Source organism: Phyllobates terribilis, unplaced genomic scaffold (genome assembly GCF_046119375.1).
Source record: "Phyllobates terribilis strain yellow unplaced genomic scaffold, ASM4611937v1 Scaffold_5__5_contigs__length_657084704, whole genome shotgun sequence".
Lineage (NCBI taxonomy): Eukaryota > Metazoa > Chordata > Amphibia > Anura > Dendrobatidae > Phyllobates > Phyllobates terribilis.
The window spans coordinates 617,295,032-617,313,327 of NW_027362765.1; the positions used below are offsets into that span (position 1 = coordinate 617,295,032).

General features: G+C 42.8%; 1 protein-coding gene across 1 annotated transcript in view; it reads right to left on the bottom strand.

Annotated features, from left to right (window-relative positions):
- LOC141273763 (protein ELYS-like) overlaps window positions 1-18,296 on the bottom strand; it is a 112,975-nt gene that overhangs the window by 59,079 nt on the left and 35,600 nt on the right. The window contains exons 12-20 of the mRNA XM_073686101.1: window positions 13,658-13,786; window positions 13,491-13,581; window positions 13,299-13,388; window positions 9,370-9,510; window positions 8,627-8,731; window positions 6,779-6,872; window positions 5,734-5,851; window positions 2,160-2,216; window positions 1,745-1,891 (exon numbers count right to left, since the gene is read on the bottom strand). Coding sequence (XP_073542202.1) covers window positions 1,745-1,891; window positions 2,160-2,216; window positions 5,734-5,851; window positions 6,779-6,872; window positions 8,627-8,731; window positions 9,370-9,510; window positions 13,299-13,388; window positions 13,491-13,581; window positions 13,658-13,786 — 972 coding nt within the window. The remainder of the gene's footprint in view (window positions 1-1,744; window positions 1,892-2,159; window positions 2,217-5,733; window positions 5,852-6,778; window positions 6,873-8,626; window positions 8,732-9,369; window positions 9,511-13,298; window positions 13,389-13,490; window positions 13,582-13,657; window positions 13,787-18,296) is intronic.

The following is an 18,296-nucleotide window of genomic DNA, read 5'->3' on the forward strand; positions in this document are numbered from 1 at the left end:
CATACCAGCAACAGTGTGTGCCAACCTTGTGAAGACTTACAGAAAACGTTTGACCTCTGTCATTGCCAACAAAGGATATATAACAAAGTATTGAGATGAACTTTTGTTATTGACCAAATATTTATTTTCCACCAAAATTTAAAAAAAAAATCTTTCCAAATCAGACAATGTGATTTTCAGGATTTGCTTTCTCATTTTGTCTCTCATAGTTGAGGTCTACATATGATGACAATTACAGGCCTCTCGCATCTTTTTAAGTGGGAGAACTTGCACAATTGGTGGCTGACTAAATACTTTTTTTCCCCACTGTAGTTGAGATCGTGGTATTAAGAGGACAATGACAGAATCTTCAGCATACCACCGGCTGTCATAGTAACTAATCGGTCCCCACCAGATTGGCAGCAGTGTTTAAATTGGTAACCATCGCAACGGAAACTTCTCTCCGGCAGCGGCTGTTAGAGACTGATGTCAGCTATGTCTTACAGCCAGCATTAGCCAAGTGTGGAAGACGCTCAGCTCCTAAGTCCCCTCCACACATGCGGACCCCTTCCTAGGATGTGAATTCATGTCCTAATTCTGGAAAATTAACTTTTTTTCATCCCTTTCTCCAGTAAGCTTTCCAGACATGATTCCATAGCCACTTACCTACAGATTACCACTATATATGCAGATAAATAGCATATTTTTTTGGAGGTGACAGGTTACCTTAAAGATGTGCAGAAGCCGGCAGCTCAGAGAAATGAGTAATAAAATCCTTAAAAGCAGTTGTCTGGGACTTTGCTAGTGACGGATTATCGTTACGATAGGTCATCAATATCTGAATGCTGGGGGTGTGACATTTAACTCCCCCCCACCAATCAGATGCTTTAAGTGTCAGCTGTGGAGCTGCACAGCGCCATCAACTGTAAAGTGGCCACAACCTGGTACTACACATTTGCCGCCTGTACAGTACACGGAAGAGACTACTGTGCAGTTGTCGGACTGTGTAATTCCGCTTCACAACTGAGTACGTCTGGCTGCCACTGGCAACTGGAAGAGCTGATAAGTGGGGGTGTGGAGAGTCTCACCCCCAATGATTGGAAACTGGTGACCTATCCTAAAGATTGTGAATCAATATTAAAGTCCCAAACCCTTTAACATACATAACATCAATTATAGACTATATATACATAGACACACACTGTATATTCAATTGCCGCAGCGCCTTGAGCAATGACGATGCTGTAGTTCCCAGCGGGTGACAGGTTGATGTGGACACAAGACAAGAATCGCAGACGTCTGCTCTGACAAAATAGTAAAGGCTGCAGTCAATACGCTGCGGATTTGCTGCGGCAGTCATGTGAAACAACAATGTCACCTGCCAGGAATAGCAGCGCCTATCTCGCTTGACTGCCAACCGTTGCGGAAGACTAATATACATTACTTTTCATTTCTAGGGGGAATGGAGTTAAGGGTTTGTCGGTAGTGGACAACCCCTGTAAATGAAGTGTGTATCTGAAGTAAAATGGTATGGATTGTGTGGAAGGACAAAACTCTAAATTCCCCGTTTTCTATTAGAGCCAGATCAGCTACATATCAGCATTTCTGAAGGGGTTTCTTCTTTATAAAGCAAAGTGAAAAGGTATTTTTACTGAACCGGTTGAGTTCAGTAGAATTACCAGGATGATATTACCAGCCCAGATATCTACACAACCTTAAGGGTACTATAATAATTAAAAATACAAGTAAACAGTAAAAACAATACCTGATAATCATTGTGATCCAGAAGCCAAAAGCCTTGAGTAAGTTTTATTAGACCACAAGGGATGGAAAAAGCTGCGGGAAATGATTCTATGGAAGAATCCGGCTTATCTGAGAACGAGTACATGACATCCAACAAAAAATAGACCATCTGGTATACAAGTGGTTAAGGTTATTTGCAATACATAGTCTTGTAAATAATTATAAATGTTTTGCACAAAACTATATGTTTTGGTTTAGACAAGAGAACTCTAGCTTAATTTGTGAAAGAAATTGGTGAACTTTTGGCCCACAGTGTTGCACTTTAAGCCAGGCCTTTTCCACTAAACCATACGCCTTTGTCTGGCATAAATCACAAATATGGTGGAAATCATGAGACCTTTTTGTTTTAGGTCATCTGGTAAACGGAAAAAGGATACAATTGTGTGTTTGTTTATTTCATCTGTATCTTCTAGTAGATACACGTCTAGAAGTGCCTGCAACACACAGTGTTAAAGATCAGTTAGCAAGAACGAAAAAAGTTAAAAAGGGGTATTCCCATCTCAAAGATCAAGCAGTAGTTATAATATTAGCAAATACCTCCAATTAAAAATTAAGTATAGTTCTTCAGATTCACTATGTCGCTTACCTCATGTGCATCCATGGATAATACCACTAGCAACTAACTCACTATATGATTTATCATAACCATAGATACCCAAGTTACTGGAATGACAACTGACAAGGTGCAGGGATGGTCAGCTGTAAGAGACAGCAGCCATCGTGATTCAGCGCAGTGACAGGACCTCGCAGCGGCGTACATGAACAGCAGTTTGCGGGAATGCACTACCCAAAGTGCCGTACATATATGGCAGATGTTGTGAAGGGGTAAATAATACCATATCGTATATCATTCTTCTTCCGAGTTAAGTTGTATGACTATCATATTTTCTGTGCATGATTATAGGGGCAGCCATCCGATATGATGCTCCATTTCTAATCGGGGATAAATGTTCCTCTTTGGGAATGAAAGTTCCACGTTGGTGTGGGTCCCAACACCCAGACACCAACCGATTAGCAAGTCATCACCCATACTGCAAATAAGTGATAAAGGGGCTGTCCGGTTAAAACTAGTTGAGAGAGATGCTTTAGGGAGATAAAAAGTAGCATAGGACTATTATGAAGAAATTGAACATTTGTAAGTTTCAGCTTTACTTTTTTTTTAAATTTTTCATACTACTATATTGAAAGAATAAGAAAAAAAATCAAAAAAGATGTTCAACATACCATATAAAGTACTGAAAAATGGGAAGACAACAGCAATGTGACCCAGTATATTCAATGAGAAAGGGATTTTACAGTAAGAAAAATGCAATTTTCACAATTCTATAATTGCGAGTTACAGGACCGTGAGCATCCCAGAGAACGCCCAATGGTTGGGGAAAAACAACAAATAACAAACCGCATACCAGACTGCAGCACCATATATCACAAGTTGGCAGAAGCCATAGTGTAAATCTTGTAAAATTTTACAAAAAGTGTGGACAGAGGCCAGATAGCAGCCAACCAGACTGCCCAGGAGGCTCCGACCAACCTTGTGGAATCAGCAGTAATCTTGAACAGTGGAGATTTACCCTTGGTCTTGTTAGCTTGCATAATAGCGAAACTGATCAATATGGGAATGGTTGTCTTGGAGGTTGACCAGCCTAGTGTGACCCATCAGGGATCACAAAAAGAGAATTGGATCTCTGGAAGATTTCCATAAGAAAGATAGGCCCTAATGGCTCTGACCATATCTAGACAGAGGGAAAACAGTCACAGGGACCAGCAGGAGGATAGGCACAAGGAGGGGAGAACAATGTTATCATTAATGGGGAATGACTTGATCAACTTTTGGAAAACAATGTAGCACAGAGAACAAGAACAGCTTGTCCTGATAGGGAACAAAATAAGAGAGCCCCGCAGGAAAGGGAAGTGTGCTCAGGCACGCTATCAATGGAGGTTATTGCCACAAGAAATCACACCTTTTGTAAAGAAATACGAGACACGCCACAGAAGCATGACATCAACTTGCTGCCACTTTTTAGAGTCCTGAACTTTTATCTGAGGGATACTGAATGAGAGAAGAGCAAGGTAGTGGCTCTAGACACTAGCTACCTGGGCTTCAACAGAGGGAGGTATAGAAAATTTGACAACTAATTACTCTGCAAGGAGAAAATTACCTCAAACCTCCTAGAGGAAGGCACGAGTCAGTCCGTACTGCCATTCTTTGGTAAGAGCATCACCAAGTCTTCATGGTTGGAAAAGAGAATGGTTGCCGGACTTGACGGAAGGAAACTACTTTTTGGGAAGGAGAGGAGGACACTACTTACTTGACTTCGAGGGTGGCCCTCATTGCCCAGCAAAGGTCATGCAATGCAGAGGCTAGCTTAGTATTCTGCTCAGACTCAGAATCACTCAGAGGTAACCCCTGGAGAATCAGACTGGGCAGGGGCAGACGCAATCTCATCCGCAGTGGCACTGTCCGAGGAATGCCAGAGGATGTGTGGGAAGAAATCCTATGTCTTGTGAAAGCATCTGTGCATAGGGAAGTATGCGCCTCAATTTCTATGTGAGACAGGGCAGAATTACTCGACTTAGGAAAGAAAACATTGACACGCAAGTTGGGCTAGCAAGCGATCTAGAGAAATCAACTGTGGACTGGGAGAGGGTGGCCAGGTTACTTTGAGCCAAAGTCAAAGATCTGGCACATGCTGCTCAGTTCTTTAGGGGAATCTAAGGGGTTGTGAGTAGGCGAAGCGTTAAGGCAGCCTCACTGACCACATGTTAAACATTTGTCACAGAGCAAACAAACAAAATAGGTGACCAGTGCAACAGGGGGAAAGCTTCCTAAAATAAGTTCTCCCTTGGAAAAGGACATGGCACATAGAAAAAAATTAAATAGGACCAGGACGACGCCTAAAAGTACCAGGGAGAGGTTCAAGAGCCGTAAAATCACAGAACTGCGTCCCAAAATTATGTTGGCAGCAGAAAGGTGGCTGGAGCTGTAGAAAGGAGGTGTAGACGAACAGGAAGATCAGATGGAGGCAAAGGAGAAGCCCAGGACTGAAAGCCAGTAAAAAAAAAAAGTGACCGTCCCACAAACAGCGTGAAAAGTGCCCATTGACAACAAAAAGTCAAGCCTCAGATTACCCCGAGCAGGGAGAGCGAGATAAAATAGTTTTATGATATAGCACTACAAATTAGATTTTGAAAATTAGGAAATAAAAAGGAGACAATCCCCAAACAAACCCAGGAGGAAGCCCCTAAGGCAGAGGTTTGGAGGAGCAATTCAGTAGGCAACAGTGCGATTTGGGGGAGGGTGGGTTATAATACTCATCCTTCCAATTTTTTTTGGAAGTCCACAGGCTAAACCCTTCAGGAACCTCTACGGATTAGGGGCTCAATAGCACTCCACTGCAGCATCAGCCTTGGTGGATCGATGACCGGCGGAGATGGATGAGGAATAAAAGTTATTTCATTGAGTTGCTGGACAACCTTCTGTTGCCCGCTAAGCATTAGGAACTTTACATCAACTTCAGAGGCAGACATTTGAAATAGTAGCGATATATCCAATAACTTTTGTTAAAGCTACCGGATAAAGTATAAAGGTCTAAAACTGCAATGGAAAAATGTTCCAGCTTCTAACATCCAAGAATTTATTGAAGTAATCGATAAAAAGATGGTATGAAAATGTTTTCAAACGCTTAAAGAGGACCACACACCAGAACCTTTACTGATCATAATGAAGAGTCCACAGCAGAAACAGATCAGATACTTTCCATGCTGTTTTACACTGAACATGCATTTCAATGAGGTTCAGTTGTAAGTTCCACTTCAGCACCCAATTAGCATTAACACTTTGGAAGAGAAAGAACTTGGCCTGTGATGTATAGTTAAATGGGTTTGAAGTGATTGGAACAGTACTAAACAGTTATGGCATAAACATAAGATTGCCTTATTGGTTTTTCTTACATGCAAGGTAGCAGGTGGATATTTGCCTGAGCCACCGTCTCTCTTCCATAAATGCTCAACTCTTTCTCCAAGCCGAGAAATCAGGTTATCGATCATCAAGGTAGAATTCCATTTACCTCTGTAACATAGGAAACATAAAAAGTGTTACCTTTATACCCCTAAAAGCAATAAAAAAAATGTTGCGCAATATTATTAATCAGTTTGTATAACTCCTTAAAGGCAAGGGTCACGTTTGGCCTTCAGAACAATTTTTTAATTTTGTAATCTCTGCCTTCCGAAAATGTCTGAGAAGTTTTATTCATCTGTTATCATGGCCATATACATTTACAAATTTAAAATGTTTTCTTATATTTAATTAAATGTTACTTTTTTTCTCCCCCTTAACAGTCTCAGATTTGGATGTTGTCAATAAGTATTCAGCCCAGAGTCATTTATATACGGTCAGACCTGGACACTCCAGCGCTTCTAGAACCTTGTAATTGTGGCTTTCCAGCAGCACAAAGTAACATGTAGGTCGGACAGCAATTAACAGCCTCTGATCTATACAGAAGAACCTAATCCAATCCGGTCCCAATGATGGCATTTACACCAAAAGCTCTCTGCTCCAACTAAAACGTGTGCACTTTCATGCGGCAGAAATGGGGTGATGGAGAAGGATGAATGTGTTACCTAGCATGCAATTTTTGGGGAATAAATCCAATAAAAGGAGCAAGACTCTTTCCTTTAGATTTTTCAATTTTGTGTCAAGGGAAAAAAAAAAAAAACCACCATCAGCAAAGGGCTTATTCAGACGTCTAAGCACAGACGCTAATGCACAGACTGGCTGCGGGTCTCCAGACCCAAGCGTGACAGCTTCATGTATTTCTATGAGCCGGTCACTCTCGAGTCTGGAGAGCAGTGGCCAGAATGTGCATTGCAGTTCCATCTCAGACAGTTTTTATGGACGTCTGAATGAGCTCCAATAGGGATTTCTGACAAACTGACTAGAAAAAGTGGTAGGGAACTGAAGTCCGTATTACAGAAAACAGAGCAACATTTTCACTACCTAGACAAATGCTCCAGCTTTTTCCGACGCTCAGCATAGTAGTGCTGAACCAGTTGATAATTGTAGTATGGCCTGGTCAACTGCACGGCTCCATCTGACAGAATGAACAAGGAAAAAAAAGGGAGAATAAACACAAGTATATAGCAAAATGAAAAACAAAAAGTACATTCATTTTGTTTTGGTCAAGAAAATCGTGACAATTGCAGCAAAACATTTATTAGTTAAGGGGGTTGTTCGGTCACAACAAATTTGATGACCTATCCAACAAGGCCATTTGCTAATTTAAAAAAAAAATTCTTGCTCTAGATCAAAAGTGCATAATCTGTGGCCCAGGATACCCTTCTGTGTGCCCTCAACCATGTGCTTGGTCATATGTATTTTATATGTCATGGAGAAGACCAGCGAGGCATAGCACTGAAAGGGAAGGTAATTATGGTGTGCTGTGGGGTCATTTCTGGGGGAGCCGTATTGTGGCAGAATGTGCGAATCCTGATTCCTGTAGCACAGAAAGGAGTAGATCAGATGAAGAAATGTCACATGCGTGAATGGCCCTTATATGCATTGTAGATGATGGGAGAAGGGAAACACTCGACTGTTTCAGTGTCCTACACACAGTACAGACAAAAAGTTTGGACACACCTTCTCATTGAAAGATTTTTCTGTATTTTCATGACTATGAAAACTGTCCATTCACACTGAAGGCATCAACAGGACAATGACCCCAAACACATCTCCAGGCTGTGTAAGGGTTATTTGACCAAGAAGGAGAGTGATGGGGTGCTACGCCAGATGACCTGGCCTCCACAGTCACCAGACCTGAACCCAATCGAGATGGTTTGGGGTGAGCTGGACTGCAGAGTGAAGGCAAAAGGACCAACAAGTGCTAAGCATCTCTGGGAACTCCTTCAAGATTGTTGGAAGACCATTTCCGGTGACTACCTCTTGAAGCTCATCAAGAGAATGTCAAGAGTGTGCAAAGCAGTCATCAAAGCAAAAGGTGGCTACTTTGAAGAACCTAGAATATAAGACATATTTTCAGTTGTTTCACACTTTTTTGTTAAGTATATAATTCCACATGTGTTAATTCATAGTTTTGATGCCTTCAGTGTGAATGTACAATTTTCATAGTCATGAAAATACAGAAAAATCTTTAAATGAGAAGGTGTGTCCAAACTTTTGGTCTGTACTGTATACTACAATGTATAGAGCTGAATGCATGGTCTCTTACTTTCTGGTCAGCAAACCAAATTAGAATGGTACCTCTATTTTCCTCACGAGTGGGAGCTCTATAAATTGATCCAGCAACTAGTTGTTATTTATGGCACATACTTTCAATATAAAGTAAATGTCTCAGAAGGTAAGTCTTTAGTACTATTGCAGGCCATGGAGTTGGTTCGATCAGACCATGTTGTTCTCGGACCCAAAAAGGCTGTGCATTGGAGATGTTTTCTGCCCTGAAGGTTTATGCCGGGGTCCCACTAGCTTATGGCATCAGAAATGCTAATGAGTGTGGGCTCCTGCTCTGCTGGGAGCGTTAGCTGAGTGTCAGTGCCCGGATTCTCTCGCATGAGGGGATCGCAGCACAGCTGGAGAGGGGACGGAGAAAGTCATTTCTCCATCTCCTGTTGCCGGCGGGAATCGCACTGCACTCGGGTGATATCCAAGTGCAGTGTGATGTTTCACACGCACCCATAGACTTATATGGGCGCGTACAATCCAATTCTCGGGTACAATCGTTTTCGCATGAGAAAATAATCGCAGATGTGAGCTACACCATAGGGTAACATTGGGGTGAGTGCAATCTGATTTTTTTATTGGATTGAACAGCAAGTGGGAGCAAGCCCTTACCTGGGTTATCTGGCAGAAGACCACAACGACAAAACCAAAGGACTACAGAGGCATAGTGACTTAAGAGCTTGGTCACTGAAAGCTTATTGGTTAAGTTAACTAATCCTAATGAAGGAAAATAGGAAATGTTCAAGTCAAATAATGTAGGAAATACGTTAAAATATTTTGCTGTATTTGATACACATTACTTATTTGATGATACTGCCTAGGGCAAAAATCCGCTGACAAATGAAAACTGCATTAGACTGGGTAGAAGCCAAGAAGAATAATTGTCAACTTGATTTCCTTAACTTCTGGGTACTAGAAAAACTCAATGAAATGCACCCCATGGTGAGGGAAAGGGTCTATGTAGAAAAAGTTACGTTTTTGTAGGGTTCTTAGCATTTTGTCCTAATCACAAACTAATTCAAATGTTGATACTGATTGAGAAACCTGCTGACATGTAAGAAGTTTGGATCTGAAAGGATGGTGGCAGCTCAGCACTTGTAGCACTTCAGCTGTGACTGCCCGGCCTCTGACTCCACTTGCAAATCCAGCAACAGACACTCACTGCTGAGTGGTCACTGCTCTCAAAACCGAACAAATTCCCATTTGTTTCATCCGTTGATAGTTTTTATAAGTTTTAGATTTCGTAATGATAGGCAAACTTAAAATTCTAGCTTGTTTATATTATTATAATTAGAGTTGTTATGAAAAAACAAAGAAAAACAAAACACAGATGCGTTAGGTAGACCTTTGTGTACCTTGTTTTGTAAGCTCTTTGGCCTCTTTCCTAAAACAGTTCAAGACAATTGTAAGGTTACTGAGGCGGAGCTGACAGTGGTGTAGAGACTGGAGTGTCTGAGAATCAATGAAATGGCATGAACCATCAAAAAGCTGAGCACCTGCGGGAGAGAGAACACGTTAGCTGATGATCGGCCTTATGAATGTTTACCATAGAAGGCTTATTCCAGTTCTGCACTACGATCACACACGGGCTTAGTTTGATACAATAGAAATATCACAGCTTTGTCATATGTGCTCAGTGTGAACCTGCTTTCATCTGTGAAGAGCACAGGGCGCCAGTGGCCACTTTGCTAATCCTGGTGTTCTGTGGCAAATGCCAAGCGTCCTGCACGGTATTGGGCTGTGAGCACAACCCCCATCTGTGCATGTCGGGCCCTCATACCACCCTCATGGAGTTGGTTTCTGACCGTTTGTGCAGACACATGCACATTTGTGGCCTGCTGGAGGTCATTTTGCAGGGCTCTGGCAGTGCTCCTCCTGTTCCTTCTTGCACAAAGGCAGAGGTAGCGGTCTTGCTGCTGGGTTGTTGCCCTCCTACGGCTCCCTCCACGTCTCCTGGTGTACTGGCCTGTCTCCTGGTAGCGCCTCCAGCCTCTGGCCACTACGCTGACAGACACAGCAAACCTTCTTGCCACAGCTCGTATTGATGTGCCATCCTGGATGAGCTGCACTACCTGAGCAACTTCTGTGGGTTATAGAGTACGTCTCATGCTACAATGAGTGTGAAAGCACAACCAACATTCAAAAGTGACCAAAACATCAGCCAGAAAGCATTGGTACTGAGATGTGGTCTGTGGTCCCCACCTGCAGAACCACTCCTTTATTGAGTGTGTCTTGATAATTGGCAATAATTTCCATCTATTGTCTATTCCATTTGCACAACAGCATGTGAAATTGATTGTCAATCAGTGTGGCTTCATAAGTGGACAGTTTGATTTCACAGAAGTTTGATTTACTTGGCGTTATATTCTGTTCTTTAAGTGTTCCCTTTATTTTTTTGAGAAGTGTGTGTGTGTGTGTGTGTGTGCGCGTGTGTGTGTGAGTGAGAGTGAGAGTGTGTGTGTATGTGTGTACATACACACATACACATGCTGTGCTCCCCGTCAACCTGCTCAGAGCACAGCAGGGAGATCATCAAGCTGTTGTGCTCTGATCAAAACACACAGAACAGGAAGCCGTGCTGCATGGGCGCACAGGGAAGGTAAACACAAGTGTTTTTTTTCTATATGCATTGTATAGATGGGGGCCATTTACACCAGGATGGAGGGGCACTATGTGGGGACATCACCCCGTAGGGAGGGGCACTATGTGGGGCCATTATACTGTATGGAGCACTATATGGACCATTATTGTAAATAAGCCCCTGTACTTTGTGTTACCCACACCTCATTGTAGATTGTAAGCTCTTACGAGCAGGGTCGTCATTATTTTTGCTTTAATTATTGTATTATCTTTAACCATGTTACTTATGACTGTTGTATATGTCCCTCTGAATTGTAAAGCGCTGTGGAATATGTTGGCGCTATATAAAGCTTATTATTATTATATGGGGCCATTATACTGTATGGAGCACTATGTGACTGATGAGCGGTGTAGTTACATCACCGCTCATCACAGCCGCCGGGTCTCGTGGAGCACATGGGGACCTGGAGTGGCTGCTGCTACAGCCTATGGAGCGTTGCCATGGACTACGTCGGACCTGCATGGGAACTTTTTTTTTTAAATAAATTGGTGAACGAGGGCCAATGTCTTGTCTATTTCTCTCTTTATTTTCTTCAGGTTTCCATTTGTGGACTACGGAGGATTCCCTGGACTACAGCGGACCAGCATGGAGTCCCCCCCCACCACCCCAAAATAGATTGGTGAACCAGAGAAAGTGCCGGGGAATGTTTTTTTCAAATTAAATGTACTTCTCTGCCTGTGTTTTTGTCTTTCTGGGTTAGTAGTGGGGGTGTCTGATAGACACGTCTCCATTACTAACACCAGGGCTTGATGCCAGATGTGATTTTTGACAAATCACAGCTGTCAAACTCAACTACCATAACCCTGATTGCCACCGCACCAGGGCAGTCGGGAAGAGCTGGGCAAACCACTATAATTGGCGCATCTAATGTGATGCAACACTTTTAGGGTGGCTGTGGGCTGGTATTTTTAGGCTGGGAAGGGCCCAATAACCAGGAACCTTCCCAGGCTGATAATATCAGCATGCAGCTGCCTGCTTTACCTTGGCTGGTTACCAATAATAAGAGGAACCCCACGTCGTTTTCTTCATTTATTAGGGTAAACACCCTTTAGTGCCAAACGAAAGGCACTAAAGGGTGTAAGTTTATTATATGTAGAGAGCTTGTGAAATTATATATTTACAGGACATTTATCCATTCTATTACACCACTGCTCCCATAGATGTGGACAGAGCAGGGGTACACATTTCTAAGGGAGTAGAGGTGTAATGTGTGACCGTGCTCTGTCCGCTTCTATAGGAGCAGTGGTTTAATGTGTGACCCTGCTCCATTCACTATATTACTGCTCCCATACAAGTAAATAGAGCAGGGTCACACATTACACCATTGCTCATATAGAAGTGGATGGAGCAGGTTCACACATTTCTAAGGGAGCAGTGGTGTAATACAAGACCCCGCTCCGTCCACTTCTATGGCAGCAGTGGTGGCAAGCGTGACCCCGCTCCGTCCACTTCTATGGCAAAAGGGTCACATATCTATCTCCAGCTTATGATACAGCGAGCAGCACCAACTAACAGAATCGGAGCTGCCGGCCATCCTCGGTGACAGTCTACTTGTCAGTATCACTGACAGTGAGCAACAAAATGTGAGATACGCTCCAGACCGGTGTATCTAATCTAATCAAGCAAAATACACCCCAGACCGGTGTATCCAATCCCATCAAGCGCAATACGCCCCACAGTGATGCATCCAATCCCATCATGCACAATACATCCCACTCCGGTGTATCTAATCCTATCATGCACAGTACACCCCAGACCTGTGTATCCAATTCAATCATGCGCAATACGCCCCAGACTGGTGTATCTAATCCCATCATGCATCCTTGTACTTTTTAATGACACCATTCTACCACATAGTGTACTGGAAAACGAGTCAAAAACTGCAAATACGGAGAAACTGCAAAAAAAAAAGTACAATTCCACAATTGTTTTTTTTATTTACCATGTTCCCTATATATTGTAAAACTGACCTAGCAATATGATTCCCCAGATCAATACAAGTACGCAGCTACCAAACATGCAGGTTTTTTTTTTTTCCTAAACTGGAAATTTTTTTTTAAAAAAAACAAAAATAATATCACTTGTCGCCATTTTCAGAGACTTGTAATGTTTTCTTCATTTTTCGGGATCTGGGGCTGGGTGTTGGCTTATTTTTGCGCTCTGGGCTGATGTTTTCATTGATACCATTTTGGGTTAGACGCGATGCTTTGATTGCCTCTTATTGCATATTTTTGCAGTGCTCCAGCATGTATTGCGGAAATGATGATTCTCCTATGAGTGATGGCCACGAGACAATGGTCACAGGATATTCACACTGTCAGGCACGTGGGTCAGCAGACCCCCGGCTGTCATGGCAACCCATTGGCACCTCGCGATCACATGACATGCTTGTGGTGGGCAAGTGTTAAATCCCACTATCAGCGATTGTCGGCGGGATTTAACAGGTTAACAGCCGCGGGTGGAGAACCGCTGCATCTGCGGAGGCACTTGATGGCTGATTAAATCAGCCATCAAGTGCAGGGAAAGATGAGAGCTCAGCATGCGATCTCACATTAAAGGCAGGGACACTACCATTGACATATATATAAGAGCCATTACCTCATGTACAGTATATACTTACAAAAAAACAATACAAAAACTTACCAATTCTGTCAAAATTGGTTTTCGTAAGGACCACTTTATCCCACGTCCATTCAAGCACAAAGCGAAGGTTTGGAGCTGACCTGGGTTTCTCTTCAAAGTGAATTACACAAGTCAGAACCAGGTGAGAAAAGTCAAAATAGTGTATTTTGCACAAATAGAAATGTGAATACATTTTTTGTTGTTTACACTTACCTTCTACAATCCATTGCTTGATACAACGAGTTAAAAGACTGATGGAGCTAGTTTCAATGGCAGCTGATAACACAGCTTGTAGCTGTTCTTCCTAGGTATCACATAAAAGCTGTAAAGGCTGAATTTTATAGGAAGTGAAATACAACATGGCAGTAAGGGGAGCTTACCCGAGTCAGGCCGGAAGACTGAACATCAGCAAGGCTTGGAGACAGGAGACCAGCTACTAAGCATCTGGTATAACCATCTGCAATCTCTTCATTCAAAGATGATCCAATATTCTTTAAGTAGTGCAGAGTCTTAAAACAAATAATGCAGTATGATATCTTCACCGCTAGGACAACCAACATTGTAACTAAGTATATACCTAGAGTTCACCATCACTTTATATTGGAAATGAATCTACATGAAGCATTAAAAGCACCAATTCATTAAGACGGGCGTTTTTCACGCTTGTCTTGATGGAACACCATAAGCTCATCAATTTTACAAACGGGGGGGGGTTGCCAAACTCCGTCTCTCCAACCTTTTGTAGCTGGTAGATTTGGGTGTGAAAATGACAAAAGTTGCTAAATTTTTGAGCAGCCTCGTGTTGTACAAAAATGTTGCGACTTTTCAAGGCTTTTTACACCAGACTTAGAGTGAAGGTTTAGTTACTCATTATAGGGACCCTGTCAACAGGTTTTTACCATATGAGGTAAGACCACCACCTTCCAGCCCTGATATACAGCAGTATAACAATGCTGTATACATGCCCCTAACTCAGCCTGCAAGACAAGTAGGCATTAGTCCTACCGGTAATAGTGTTGTCATGATGGACTCCTGGAAAACCTATCAGGAGGTCGTCCTTCGTATCCTTGATAGGGACAGGAACACACAAGAGGATAAAAGGCTCTCCCTCCACCCAAACCCCAGTAATTTTCCAAGTACCACACCATGACGGACGCACTCTATTTTATTTAGTTTCCTTCTATCTATGTTACCTTCACAGACGCAGACTGGAATGTTAGGGAGGGAATGTAATAGGTGCTGTCATGATGGACTCCTGGAAAACCTATTATCGGTGGACTAATGCCTACTTTCCAGAATGTCCCTCCTGACATCACCATCAGGAGAATACCAGAGTATACATTCAGGGTGGGACAACTACTTTGAGGACTTTCTTCTGAAGGCCATTTTTTGGCCTGATAGAATGTCCAGTTTATAGTGTCTGCAAAAGATGTTCAGGCTTGTCCATGTTGCAGCTCTGCAAATCTGGTCCACCGAGGCCCCTGCTCGTTCTGCCCGTGATGTGGCTACTGCTTTAGCCAAATGGGCCCTGATGTTATCCGGAGAGGATCTTCCTTCAGACGAACAGGTCAGACTTCTCACTGACCTAACCCACCTTGCCAGCACTGTTTTTGATGTCTTTTTCCCCTGGTTTTTGCCTGCAAACTGTACGAACAGGTTAGGGTCTACTCGCCAGTCCTTTGTTGTCTCCAAGTAATGGAGGACTACTCTCCTGACATCCAGGGAGTGAAGTCAGTTCTTGATTATTTTTATGGCCTTGGCAAAAAGAGGGTAAGACTATTTCCTTGCTCATATGAAAAGTTACTACTTTTGGTAAAAAAAAGCTGGATCTAGCCTGACGGTAATGCAGTCGTCTAGAGCCTTAGGTATGGATCGTTGACGATGCTTGTATTTCTCCCATCTGCCTTGGTGTTATTGGTGGTTTAATAAAGTATTGCCACACTGTTTTACTCTCACCCTGTGTTGTCTGAGTAGTATTATGCCCATGAAAGACCCAGTGTCTCCACAGGCTGCAATTTGCACTTTTAGGGTGCTAGCTCTTAGGCCTTTATGAAATCCAGTCTGTAGAATCTCTAGTATATTTAGAATGTTAGGACTAGAAATCTGTCAGTTTCTTGATACTGTGCACAATTTTTTCCACAGATTTTCGTGTATATTGCTGATGTTACTGGCTTTCTACTATTTTGCATAGTTGATTTGACGGAATCTGAACGATCTTTAGATCTCAAGATCTGCCTCTCAGGATGCAGGTTGGAGGAACTTTACGTTGGGATGGTATATCAGCCCCTGGATCAGCAGATCCAGTCTCTCTGGAAGAACGATTGGATCTTTTAGGGACATTTTTTCAGTAAAGGAAACCAGCTTCTCCTGGGCCAAAAAGGGTAATATTACTATTACCTTGGCTTGGTCTTCCAGTATCTTCCTTAGCACTGCTGGAATTAAGAGCAAGTGAGGAAAGGCATATGCCAAGTCCATGTCCCATTTCTGGGACAAAGCATCTACCCCTGTTAGCCTGTCTTTTGGATCGAGGAAGAAGAATTTGGCTGTTTGTGCGTTTTTCCTTGTGATGAACAGATACCACTGAGTATCCCATCGATGTATTATGCGATGGAATTCTTCCCACTTTAGTTCCCATTCTGACTGTTGCACTGTTTCCCGACTGAGGAAATCTGTCACGGAGTTCTGAGACCCCTTCAGGTGTATTGCACTTACTGATAGTACTGTTTCTTCTACCCACTAAAAAATCTTTCCTGCTAAATCTTGCAGATGGTGATGTCTTGATTCCCCTTAATGTCTGAGAAAGGCCACTGTTGTGATATTGTCTGACAGGATTCTGATGTATTGGTTCTTTAGGTCTGCCCGACATCTTTTTAATGTTTCCCAGACTGCCTGGAGTTGAGGTTTGATGATCTGGGAAGGTTTCGCCCCTACCAGGTACCTTGTAGGTACTGATCGTTTATATGGACCCCACCAGCCACTGTTGCTTGCGTCGGTGGTGACTGTTACAAATGGAGACAACTTCCACATAATCCCCTTCTGTAGGTTGGCCCTGGAAGTCTACCATGTTAATGACTTCCTGGTTATCACAGACAAGCTTATTTTCTTGTCTAGACCGTCCATCTTCCTGTTTCAGGTTGTTAGAATCTGATGTAGTTGTCTCGAGTGGAATTGGCTCCACTGAACTCTGGGTATAGAAGCTGTCATTAATCCTAAAATTTTCATGCTTTCCCAGATGGAGATTTGTGATTTCCTTCTGAAAGAGAGGACTCTGTCTCTAAGTTTGTTTTTATGACTGGTAAAAGGGATATTTTTAGTTTTGAGTCTAGGAGGATTCCTAGGAAGATGTTTCTTCTTCTTCCTGGTATAAGATCTGATTTCTTCCAGTTTACAATCCATCCCAGATTTTTTTTTATAATCAAGACGGTTGAAGTTAGGCTGAGTTCACACGATGCGTTTTCGCGGCGTTTTTGCAGTTGCGGAAACGCATGAAAAACGCATGGTAGAAGGGCAGCAATGTTCCCCAATGGAAATCCGCATGTGCTGTGCCCATGATGCGGATTTTTCCGCAGCGTAAACGCTGCGGTCAAAAATCCGCAGCATGTCAATTAATTTTGCGGAAACGCTGCTCTTTTGCCGCCATTGACTTGCAATAGACCGCATGGAATCCGCATCACTGTATTTGTTGATGCGCTTTTCATGCGGTCTAATGTGCGGATGGTACCCGGGTGTGGATGAGAGGACTCTCATCCAGACCCAGGTACCATTAAAAAAAAAAAAGAATAAAATAAAAAATATATATATTCTCACCTTCTGACGGCCCGCGCTGCGTCCTGCTGGCTTCCCGGGCACTTCGCGGTTGAATGAAGGACCTTCGCTGACGTCAGAGTCATGTGACGGGTCACGTGACGCTGACGTCGGAAGGTCCTAAAGTCTTCACTGCCGGCAGCCGGGACCGATGAAGCAGGACACCGGGGGCCATCAGAGGGTAAAGTATAGATTTATTTTTTATTTTTTGACATTCACACACTATATAAATCCATGCCGGTTGCATGGATTTATATAGTGGAAAGTTGACAAGCACTTTCCAAGTGATGCTAAAATCGCTTGGGAAGCGCTTGTCAACCCGCATGCGGAAATGAAAGTGAAGACCGCTTCATTTCCGCATGTCCCTGGCAGGAAACCGCATGTACAATCCGCATGCGTTTTTTCCTGCCAGAGAGATGCAGAAACGCTCAGGAAAAAATCCTGAGCATTTCTGCATAGTGTGCACATACCCTTATACTGGCTTTTAGTCGCTGGGGTGACTCTGCAATTAATAGGAAATCGTCCAAATACTGGACAATTAATACTCCCTGCTCTCTCAGGAAAGCCATAACTTCTGCCACTAGTTTGGTGAAGATACGTGGGGCTGAGGATAGACCAAATAGGAGGCATCTGAACTGATAATGCAGAATGTCCTCCCCCTTTTTCAGTGCAAATCTTAGATATTTTTGACTGTGAGGGTGAATGGGTACATGATAATAGATCTATCGTACACATCATCATGTTTTATTAGTGGAATAGATGATCTTATCGACTCCATCTTGAATTTATTGTATGCCACTGACATGTTTAGAGAATTTATATTTATAAATCGCCCCCGTTTTTTTTTTTTTATTGAAAATAGGTTTGAATAGTATTCCACAAGCCATTCTGCTTCTGGCACTGGTATTACTACTCTGAATCCACCAATTTTTCCACATCCGTCATTAGCTTTCTGGAGACCTGTGGGGACTGCGTAGATAGGTGGAATCTTCCCTACGAAAGCTCTTCTGCATCCCTCTGCAATTGATTGGAGTATCCATGGATTGTTGGATACTTCTGTCCATGCTTTAAGTATTGGAGTCTCCCAACTACTCTCTTCGCATCATTGTCTACACGTGCCATTTCCTGCACTGGCAAAGATATTCCTTCTATTACCTCCCTTCGGGTAGCTCCATCTTCCCAGTATATTCTGGTCTTTGATAGGAACGAGGCCTC